We start from the raw sequence: 11,333 nt of genomic DNA, 5'->3' as shown, positions 1-11,333 counted from the left end.
TCTGATGACATACAGTGAGGGCTATAATGGTAGCAACTAGTAGTGGTAGCGACTAGCAAACAACCAACCCAATTTTTATTTAAAAATAATTAAAATACCTATAAAATATTTAAAATATATTATTAATATTTAAAAAATCCTATATTCAAAATAAAAATAAAAAAAATTGAAAAAAAAAACATAAATCGAGCATTTTTTAAAAATAAAGTTAAAAATCAATTTGATACGTGGCATCAATTGTTCTTTGATTGCAATTTTTTTTGTCATACAAATGTATCTCAAATGCAATGCAAGCTAAATATATTGCATTTTAAATTTTTATAGCATTTTAATTTTTTATAGGATTATTTTGTTGGTTATAAAATAAATATTTTGTTGGTTATTAAATAAATTTATGAAATTAAGTTTACGTTTGATTTATTACAAAATGAAATATATAAATACTTAAAAATTTACAAAATATTTATTTAATAAAATAATTTTTTAACAAATATTGTAATAAAAGGTTATTTAAATAAATTAAGAAATATTTTTAAAATCATATTTTCTAAGTCTTCTGGTTAGAATATCCAAAAGCACACTTGCTGCTGACTGTAGCTTCCCGACTCCTTCCTATGATCGTTTGACAGCTTCCAAGCTGATACCGGAAGAACAGAAAGCTGCCGCATTTAACATTTTTCAACTTTCCAATCGAAATCTGACCGATTTCAGATCTTCGATTTCATGGCTTCGAGGAGAAACCCCAGCTTTAATAACCCCAAACCATGCCCGCACCTCTCCTCCTACCGAGAAAAACACGGCCTTTCCGGCTACGAATCCTTACAGAAGAGCCTACGCTCCTCGCCCAGCGGCCGCACAGTTCTCAGTCGTCTCCAATCGACAAATCCTACCTGCAGTTCCTGCCCTAATACGTCAATCGGCCGTCTTTATTTCTGCTTGATATGTTCTTCCATCTCATGCCCTAGCCACGCCGCTTCCCACTCTATGTCCTTTCCTGGCCACGACATCTCCGTCGACGTCGAGCGCGCCGAGCTCTTCTGCCTCTCCTGCGCCGACCAAGTCTATGATCCAGATTTCGACTCCGCCGTCGTAGCGGCGGCCGCCAAGAACCTTCATCCCCCACTACGCCGCCGGAGGCGAAAGCCGCTGTTGATGCTTTTGCCGCCTCCTGCTGCGATATCGAGCTTTAGGGGTATAAGGACCGCGTTGAGGCATCCATGGGGACTGAGGGGTTTGAACAATTTGGGCAATACTTGCTTCATGAACTCTGTATTGCAGGCTCTGTTGCATACACCGCCATTGAGGAACTACTTCCTGGGTGATCACCACAAGCGGGAGGTTTGCCGACAGAGGAGGAGGAGGAGAGGGGCTTTGGCGGTGGCTGGTGGGGGAGAAGGGCCGTGCTTGGCTTGTGTTGTAGAGGGAGTGTTCTTGGATGTGTTTTCGGGCGACCGGAAACCTTATAGCCCTGCGAGGTTTCTTTACAGGTTAGATGTTGATTGATTTTGGGCTGTGGATAGAATGCTGATGGGATTGTGCTTACTGTTATGCTAAAAAGTTGGAACTAAGGTTTTTTGGAATTGTAAATAGATGATTGATTATGTTTGTTAGTGAGGTTAAAGTTTTTTATTTTGTTCATTCCTGCAACGCAATTTCTAAAGATCTAAAAGCAATTGTAAGATGCCTCATTTTATTTAGAAATTTGGATGTGATATAGCGGGACTTTTTGCCACATGTTCCTTGTAAAGGTAACAGTTTGGGTCAAGATATACTTACGTAATTATGATCATCAAAATTGCTTTGAGATGAGTGTATGCAAGATTTGATTGATTACACATGTATTTTGCTCTTCTTAATACAAATTTGATGGCTATAAAATTGACCATGACCAATTTGGATCAGGATATCCGACTCCAATTTTCTCTTTTCTAAATATGTCAGTTGCATTTTTCTTTGGTAACAATCTTTTCGTTAGTGTGATGTGGATTCGGAGGTACTCCTCATTGATCCTCTTTTTATGCTCATTCACCTCTCTCAAAGTCTGTTCTAGTTCACTGATCATGTGTGCCCCAATGAACTCAAACTCACCTAGCTCTAGCTCGCACAATTGAAGCTAAGAGGACAAGTACCTTGACAATTAGAGAGCTCATCGCGCCAGTGGTAAAGTCATTACATTCTAAAATATGGCTCTCTTGTGTAACATGTGGTATCTTGAATCTCTTAGATGAACAACATATTTTTGACTTTTATGATGGCGTTTCGAAGAGCTCTAACGGTGCTTTGTAAGATCAAGCTTCGCTTATATATATATATATATATAATTTTTGACAATGAATGAGTTTAATCTCATTTATTATAATTGAATAGTTAATGCCCTTGAGCTTTTGCCTTCACAGTGGGGGCCAAGACTCTCAAGCACGGGGCCATAGAGCTTTGCACAACTTTGCATTTACTTTAACATTTGAGATATTCTCTGATTAGAAAACTGTTTTATGGATTAATTGTTCACCAATCATATTTTGCTTCATGCAAACCCTCTCTCTCATTTCGAATTTCTATTACTTGTTTGTTTTCTATGCGAGTTATTAATTGAAAACTTGAGCTTGAGGCCTTCTCTTGATTGTTGTTCTGAGGCTTATTTTAGTTGCATTTCCTTCACAAGGCAATTATAAAGAAAAAAAACTATAAGCCTTGGGCTTTTTGTAATTTTGGAAGTCAGTATCATAATATCATTTAATTCTTTGCAGTAATAGTTTTCCGAGCAGAGCAGCAACTTAAACGGAAAAGAACCAAAGGCAAGAAAGAAGTGTACATTCCAAGAAAGAAGTGTACATTCCATTTTTATCTTGTTCCTTTCCCTAATGTGGAGAGAGACTGATTGATGGTTGAAGGATCATTGAAGTTTTACGTGAAAAAAAAAGGAGAGGAAGAAAATTTAAATTAGCAATATCAATTTATTGAATTCAGAAGAAAAAAGTTCTTTTTTTTTTTAGTTAATCAGGAACTCGTATTAGTTATTGGTGCTTAAAATTATTGCCTTTGAATTTCTTTCTTGTATTCTTCTATCAATTGCAGAATCATTAATCTTTGTTCTCCTCTTAGCAAAGAAAGAAACACAGGATATTGACGTTGTTGTCTATTGGAAATTAAATTATGTGAGCAGTCTATTTGAGATTAGCATAAGAAGTCTATAAGGAAATCTTCTAAAGCAAATTCTGAACCTCCTTCATGTGAATTCTCCACAGGCCAGGTTTCATTTGAGCAACCAATGTGGTAAAAGAAATTCCTCTGTTGTTTACCTGTTGTGGCTAAATGCTATCTAAAGACTTATTCATTCTCTCTTACTAAATCAAATTAATTAGTAATTATTCTTATTTGATGGTGCAACCTGAATATTGAGTGCTTCGGTCCTTACTCTTTGAAGTTCAAGAGGATGATAACTCTTAGAAAATCAATTTTATGGTTTAGACAGCTACATTGAGTAAGGAGCATTTCAATTATAATATCAATAATGTCATATCTTAGACTTAGTTTATATTTTGCTTCATGATCTGAAATATCTATTCCAGTTCTAGAGGTTGTGAACACAATATGCATTTAGGCTTCGTTTGGGATAACTTTCTTACTGCTTCTTAAAGCAGTTTTTTAGTACAAATTTCTAATTTTGTACTAGAAAGTTCCTTAAGAAGCAGTAAGAAAGCCGTCCCAAACGAAGCCTTAGTATTCTATGTGATCATCTGAAGCGGCCCTAGAAAGTTTAAGAGATTACCAGTATATATGCCTGACTAAAGAACAGAAATTCAAATTTGTATAAACTTGCCTTGCAACCATTATCAGTTTGGCTATAAGGAAATCTAAAACTTGTTATCACTTTAAAAGTTGCTTCCATTTTTCTAACTTTATGTTCATGAGCATGAAAGAAATTGCCTCTGTTGCAGTTGGTGGAAGCATTCATCTAATCTCTCTGGTTATGAGCAACAGGATGCTCATGAATTCTTCATTTCAATACTAGACAAGATACATGACAAGGAGTTATCTGGCTTTAATAGTAAAGGTAACTTTTACTTTAATCTTGTTTATCTGCCTCGCATGATTTCAACTGTTATGTTACTCTATCTATATCCTTCTCTTCCAAAGAGATTGATTGTTATATTCCATATTACTTGATTTTTTATTTCCATAGGCATTGTTGATTGCCATTGCATTGCCCATAGTGTATTTTCTGGAATCCTGAGATCTGATATCACATGCACTGTGTGTGGCTTTACATCAACTACCTACGATCCATGCGTCGACATTCCCGTCGACTTGGAGACAGTCTATCACACGGATAAATCTGCAAGCCCAGCTGATAAAACCAGACTATCCACTCTCACAGGAAGCCTTGACCTCTTCACAAGGCCTGAGAAGCTTGGCTCTGATCAGAAACTATACTGTCAAAACTGCAGGGTAAAGCAAGAATCAGTGAAGCAAATGTCCATTCGAAGGCTCCCACTGGTCCTATGCTTCCATGTTAAGAGATTTGCACACTCAGTGATCCGGCGGACATCGAAAAAGCTTGATCAGTATATGCAATTCCCGTTCTCTCTCGACATGACACCATACCTCTCATCTTCAATAATAAGGAATAGGTTTGGAAACAGGATCTTTGCTTTTGAAGGAGATGAATCAGATCTATCAGGCGAGATATCCTCAGAGTTTGAGGTTTTTGCTGTGGTTACTCATTGTGGAGGGTTGGATTCAGGCCATTATGTTACTTACCTGCGTTTAAGAAACCAGTGGTACAAGTGTGATGATGCTTGGATTACAGAGGTGAGGGAGGAGGTGGTGAGAGCTTTGCAAGGTTATATGATTTACTATGTACAGAAGGTTCTCTACCACAGGAGTGGAGAAGAGAGGGTGATTCCTTCCACAGGGTGCTATTGAAAGGTGAAGAAGCCTTCAGAAGCAAACTTATTTGATAAAGGTTTGTAGATTTAGGATTCATTTGGGGCAGTACTTCCACTAGTTTATCTTTTAGATTTCAGTCATCTTTTTTGTTTGGCTACAATTTTTTTAAGCTTTTAAAAAATTTGCATTGTGAAAAACAGCTTCTTACAATCAAATCTTTTAGAGTGTGATATTTGTATAAAAGATGTTCAAATTTTTCAAAAGGTAAAAAAGAAAAATCTATAATGCTCGCATCAGCTTTCTAAACCTTTCTTTTGATAAATCCAACGGCTTTGAAACTTATCATTACCCAAGTTTTTTTCCTCATGCTATTGAATCACATTTTTAATTGACTCTTCATTTGTTTATGGTGCAGCTGACATTACACCAAACAGGGGAGAAGAAAGAGGAAAGATTCTGATAGGAGCTATAAATGAAAACTGCAAGTGAAAATCTTTGTACTGTTAAATTGTTTGTTTTAGCTATGTTTTGTTGAGTTCACTGATTTTAAAGAGTTTTTCCAGTGAAGTAGATTATCACTTTACTGGTTTTGAGTCCTTTGTGAATTATTCTTTTGTTTTTCATGGTCTCTCTCTCTCTGTGTACATAGTTATATATGATAGTGGTTTTTGTAGTAGATGAAATAATTGTCTCATTTGTGGGATTATAACATAGTAAGATTTCCTCTATTTTTTTACCTTATATAAATCTATTTATTTATTATACTCATAATTATAATTATTAGTGTTGTTTGATCTATTTGAGATAGGAAGAACTAATACTAAATGCATCAAGATGAGTTTTAAAGTTTAGAATTTGCATTGAGATTATTGCTATAAATTCATGACTTCACACAGCTCACTTTAGTTTGTTGGTTGAGAGCTTTGACTATCAATTAAGAGATATTGAGTTCGAGTGTTACATATGCAATGTGTGTGTGGGTTTATCTTAATTGATCTGAATATCAAAAAAAAAAAAATTATGGATATCATATAGAGCATTAAACTCAACATAGATTGAAGGATTTTGAAGCTCATCTTAATTTATTTTGTATCAAAATATTTTGTGATTTTTTTTTAGATTAAGGCTTCATTTGGGACGGCTCTCTCTGCTTCTTAAAATAGCTTTTTAGCATAAAAATTAAAATTTTTGCATTAGAAATTTGCTTTAAGAAGTTGGACGAAAGCCGTTCCAAATGAAGTCTAATGTTTATGAATCTTCTTTCTTTATTTATCTATTGAGTTGCATGAGTGAGTTAATTTAATTTGGGTAAAATAAGAAAGGTGCACATAAGCAAGTGCATGTGGTTAGAGTTTGACAAACCAAAAAAAAAAGAACTTAAAATGCTATAAGAACCTTCAATAATAGTTCTAATGGGCAATATTTTGCATACTTTTTAAATTTTTGTTAGTAATAAAATTAATAACTTACCTTCATTTGTTATTATAAAATGCTTGCAATTATTGATTTATTAAAAAATATAAATAAATATAAATTGGGGTTAATTATTTTCAATTAGTTGGTGTTGCTCGGTATTCGTCCTTTTTAGTACTCGGTACCTGTCCATAGAAGTCGATATTGCTTGGTATTTGGTGTGTACTGATCTGCACTAATATATTTCTTAGCATATTTCAACTAATACTGATCAGTACCGATCTTTTTCATATTTCTCAGTATTAGTCTTTGATTAGTGGGTATTGCTCGGTATTAGTCCTTTTTAGTACTCGGTACTTGTCAATGATTAATCGGTATTGCTTGAATTTTTCGGTACAGCAAACAAATTATTAAAACACATTAGATATATACAGGAAATATACAAAATCATTTCATCATTTTGTCCATAATTTATTGAATTTTAGTACATAACATGGCATATCCAAATTCAGCCCTGAATAATGGCATATTAGATTGCCAGTTCTTATAACGATATCATTGAACAGGTTCTTGCTGTATTACAACTTCCATATTTACAAACAAACATGCCGCAATCAACGTTGTTATCTTATGTTGGCACGTTTCTAAATCCTTTGATAGGCCATTTCGTTATATCTTCGTTAAAAGCGTTCTTTGTATCCTTGTACAAATGAGAAATCTGGAAAATATAAATTAAATTAACATACAATAATGTTACTCCTAAATAAAAGTCAAATATTGGTATTACTTACAACTTCTAGGAGTATGGCTTTGTGTGTCTTTTTCGGTAATGAATCATAAAACTCCCACCGTTTCTTTCTCAAATTGCATACTAAAGTGTCCAATGTTTATTGTTTATTATAGGAACAAGAATCAAATTTACATTCCTAATAATGGTTCTGTTTATATGAGATACGAACCTAATTGTGTTCGTCTCATTTGATTGGGCGTAGTAACCCTGGATAAGATAAAATATTAGTGGTGATTAGTTCCGATATGTTTAAAACTAATAAATAGAATTAGCAAATGCAAGGAATAAATAATGTTTACTAACCCAATGGAAACTTGAAATATAAAGAAAAGGTTTATTAAGATCGGGGCAAAGGGCATTCTTCTAAATTAATAAATGTGCAAGCGCATCCAAGTGATAATTATCAAGCTCATCTGACAGTAATAACTCGTCCAATTGGCTTCTATAAATTGTTGCATATTCAAACTTGAAAATAGTGCCGCCCCTGGATAATTTAATAAACATTAATTAAAAAAGATTAATAAAAAACAAAAACATAATCGTAAAGCTCGGTATTAGTCGGTACTACTCGGTATAATACATACAAAAATAGTAAACGTAATATACATCATAGGATTGATGTAGTACCGAGTATATTTAACATAATACCGAGTAGTACCGATCAGTAAACCTCGGTATTACTCGGTACTACTCGGTATAATGCATAAAAAAATAGTAAACGTAATATACATCATAGGATTGATGTAGTACCGTGTATATTTAACATAATATCGAGTAATACTGATCAGTAAACCTCGATATTACTCGATACTACTCGGTATAATGAATAAAAAAACATTAAACATAATATACATCATAGGATTGATGTAGTACCGAGTATATTTAACATAATACCGAGTAGTACCGATCAGTAAACCTTGGTATTACTCGGTACTACTCGATATAATGCATTAAAAAACTAGTCATCGTACTATGTATTGGACTAGGTGGAGATAGACTGAACGACTTAGATGAGATCTTTGAAGGACTGTGAAATAAAGCCTTCTCATCATCTGCTATTCCTCGGAACTAACTAAGATCTGTATAAAATACAATATTTCATCTAATTTAAACATTTAAACATATAAATTTAGCAGACATTTAAATGAAAATACGTAATGATGTTACCTCATGATCCTGAAGGTCTGCAAATATACTATCTACGTTTTTTTCACTGTACATAAAATTACCATCCCACCGAGTAAAATGTGGGTGGGATAGTTCATCCTCTACGACATGAATGGTTGTATGTTCAAGAAACCAAATCTGCAAAAATGAAGACAAATTAAATTTGTTATAGAAATTGGAAAATTACCAAAGATCTTTTCAACAAAATAACAATACTCATAATTACAATCATGACAAAATCATTAACATAACCCAGTGCGCACCCCTTTGATTATTTAGTAGCAACAAGGTTGAATTCATTAACTAGGAAACTCCTAATTGATTCTGGCCAGTTGTATGTATTAAAACTATCAACATTTTTGACAACTTCTAGGATGGATCATGGTATACGGAAGTTCGCCATTGGATAAAAAATGTTGGATAGTAGGTAAAAGACGAATCCTTTCACTAGATCATCCATTGGAGTTGAATTATCCATCCTCTCAATGTCATGGCGAATGTCATTAGATGTTTTGTCACTGGATCTAGCACTGCCAACGTCAAATATAATAACTCTATTAGGCATTCCTATAATTAAGGCAACTTCATCAGATGTGAACTCTAGCCTATGTCCTTTAATAATAAAACTTTCTGTCTTCAAATCCCACTTCGATAGCAGCATATACATAAGTGAAACATTCTGAGGCATAAGAGGAACCATAATGAACTGGCTTATTTGCAGCTGCCGTAGTCTTTCAACAAAAGGATCTCTAAATCTCCGAACAAGTTGATTACAAACTTCTCTAAAAGTCGAAGTTCGGCATCTGAAATGAATCTTTGGAGTATATCCCTGCATAACGGATACCGAGTATTAAAGAAAAGTGATTCAGAGTATTAAATTATACATACAAAGGTCAATCAGTACCGAACATAATAGAGGTAAAATCGATGAGTACTGAGTATATAACATGATTTAGACTATTAAATATACTCGGTATAATGCATAAAAAAACATTAAACATAATATACATCATAGGATTGATGTAGTACCGAGTATATTTAACATAATACCGAGTACTAGCGATCAGTAAACCTCGGTATTACTCGGTACTACTCGATATAATGCATTAAAAAACCAGTCAACGTACTATACATCACATGATTGATATAATACCGAGTATATTTAACATAATACCGAGTATAATGAAGATTAGTGCTCGGTATTGATTGGTTTTCCTCGATATAAATAAGATTATTACTCGGTATTGATTGGTTTTGGTCGGCATAAGTACAATACTCACTTGTCCTTGAATTGTTTCATGCAATTATTGATGAATATGTGTTTATCTTCACTTATTAATGATCGCCCAGGGTAATCTAATGCTTCAGGTGCAGGACGCAATTCTATGTGTTTTGAGTCATCAACTTCATAAACAATCATAGCTTTATCATGACCCGTGGTTGATTCATCCATATATGTAGGAGCATGTTCACGAGCAGGTTCAAGAGCAGGTACTAGAGCATGTTCAGGCTCAGGATCAGGTGGAGGAGCAACTGCAGGCGTAGGAGCTGGTTCAGAAGTTGGAGCAAGTTCAGTTGTAGAACGTGGTGCAGGATCAGGATAAAGTTCAGTTGCAGGAGCTTGTGTAGGAGCAAGAGCAAGTTCATGTGCTACTGCAGGAGAATCACTTGGAATTGACTCACTGAACTTCTCTTTGGATGATAAATTTTGTTTAATTTTTTTCTTCCTAACACTGGTTGTAAAAGATGTAGATACAAGTTTCCTCTTCCTATCATTTCATTGCTGAACTCTTCTTGCTATACCGGTTTGTAAGGATGGATCAAATTCCTCATCCTTACTCAAGCTGGCATCCTTATACACAATTTTTTTAGATTCAGTAGCAGATGAAGAAGATTCAACAGACATTTCATTCTTGTAAGTTTTAAAATATGAAGGAAACTGATCTTATAAGAACTTCAATATAAAACTGTCTTTTTTCTTTATCTCCTCTTTCAAATAAAAAATTTCATCTTTCAAATCAAAAATAGTTTGTACCAAAAGCACTACACGCTTTTCAAGTAAACTATTTGTTGCTTCCACCAAAGATAGCTTCTTCTTCGTAAAATTGTCCTTGGTAAAAAGCTTGTATATTGTTTGATTGAAGATCTTCAGGTTGGTTTCATCTATTATTGGACTTGATTCAGGCGGAGTATGTGCAGTTGAATCATGATTTGTTGGGCTTGCCACCCTAACTGGACTAGCTGGAGTAGGTGGAGATGAATGATGTTTAGATGGACTTTCCACCCTGATTGGACTTGGTACCCTGACTAGATTACCATGAGTAGGTGGAGATGAATCATGTTTAGGTGGGCAAGCCACCCTTATTGGGCTTGCCACCCATATTGGACTGGCTAGACTAGGTGGAGATAGACTGAACGACTTAGATGAGATCTTTGAAGGACTGTGAAATAAAGCCTTCTCATCATCTGTTATTCCTCGGAACTAACTGAGATCTGTATAAAATACAATATTTCATCTAATTTAAACATTTAAACATATAAATTTAACAGACATTTAAATGAAAATACATAGTGATGTTACCTCATGATCCTAAATGTCTGTAAATATACTATCTACGTTTTTTTTCACTGTACATAAAATTACCATCCCACCGAGTAAAACATGGGTGGGATAGTTCATCCTCTACGACATGAATGGTTGTATGTTCAAGAAACCAAATCTGCAAAAATGAAGACAATTTAAATTTGTTATAGAAATTGGAAATTTATCAAAGATCTTTTCGACAAAATAACAATATTCATAATTACAATCATGATAAAATCATTAACATAACCCAGTGCGCACCCCTTTGATTATTTAGTAGCAACAAGGTTGAATTCATTAACTAGGAAACTCCTAATTGATTCTGGCCAGTTGTATGTATTAAAACTATCAACATTTTTTGCAACTTCCAGGAAAGATGATGGTATACAAAAGTTTGCCATTGGATAAAAAATATTGGATAGTAGATAAAGGATGAATCTTTTCACTAGATCATCCATTGGAGTTGAATTATCCATCCTCTCAATGTCA

The 11,333-nt window shown here is 34.3% G+C and overlaps 1 protein-coding gene across 2 annotated transcripts; it reads left to right on the top strand.

Moving 5' to 3' along the window:
• The first annotated feature begins 574 nt into the window (after window positions 1-574).
• LOC110112315 (ubiquitin carboxyl-terminal hydrolase 22) lies at window positions 575-5,631 on the top strand. 2 transcript variants are annotated; one of them, XM_020844501.2, is made up of 4 exons: window positions 575-1,487; window positions 3,939-4,054; window positions 4,184-4,929; window positions 5,306-5,631. In XM_020844501.2, exons 1-3 carry the CDS (start codon window positions 724-726, stop codon window positions 4,924-4,926), a joined length of 1,623 nt encoding a protein of 540 aa, XP_020700160.1. In that variant the 5' UTR covers window positions 575-723; the 3' UTR covers window positions 4,927-4,929; window positions 5,306-5,631. The 2 variants fall into 2 exon arrangements, with proteins under 2 accessions (XP_020700160.1, XP_020700159.1); XM_020844500.2 differs by having other exon boundaries at window positions 4,184-4,966.
• The last annotated feature ends 5,702 nt before the right edge of the window (window positions 5,632-11,333 follow it).

The sequence above is a fragment of the Dendrobium catenatum genome, unplaced genomic scaffold (genome assembly GCF_001605985.2).
Source record: "Dendrobium catenatum unplaced genomic scaffold, ASM160598v2 fragScaff_scaffold_802, whole genome shotgun sequence".
Classification (NCBI taxonomy): Eukaryota; Viridiplantae; Streptophyta; class Magnoliopsida; order Asparagales; family Orchidaceae; genus Dendrobium; species Dendrobium catenatum.
The sequence above is the reverse complement of the archived record's forward strand: the minus strand, read 5'-3'. Positions and strand labels throughout refer to the sequence as shown.

What these genes read in the sequence shown, in the direction of transcription:
- LOC110112315 (XM_020844501.2), top strand. Translation starts at nt 724, where the DNA reads ATGGCTTCGAGGAGAAACCCCAGCTTTAATAACCCCAAACCATGCCCG. An exon ending in CCTGCGAGGTTTCTTTACAG is followed by an intron (nt 1,488 to 3,938) that starts GTTAGATGTTGA and finishes CCTCTGTTGCAG; the next exon opens with TTGGTGGAAGCATTCATCTA. An exon ending in ATCTGGCTTTAATAGTAAAG is followed by an intron (nt 4,055 to 4,183) that starts GTAACTTTTACT and finishes TTATTTCCATAG; the next exon opens with GCATTGTTGATTGCCATTGC.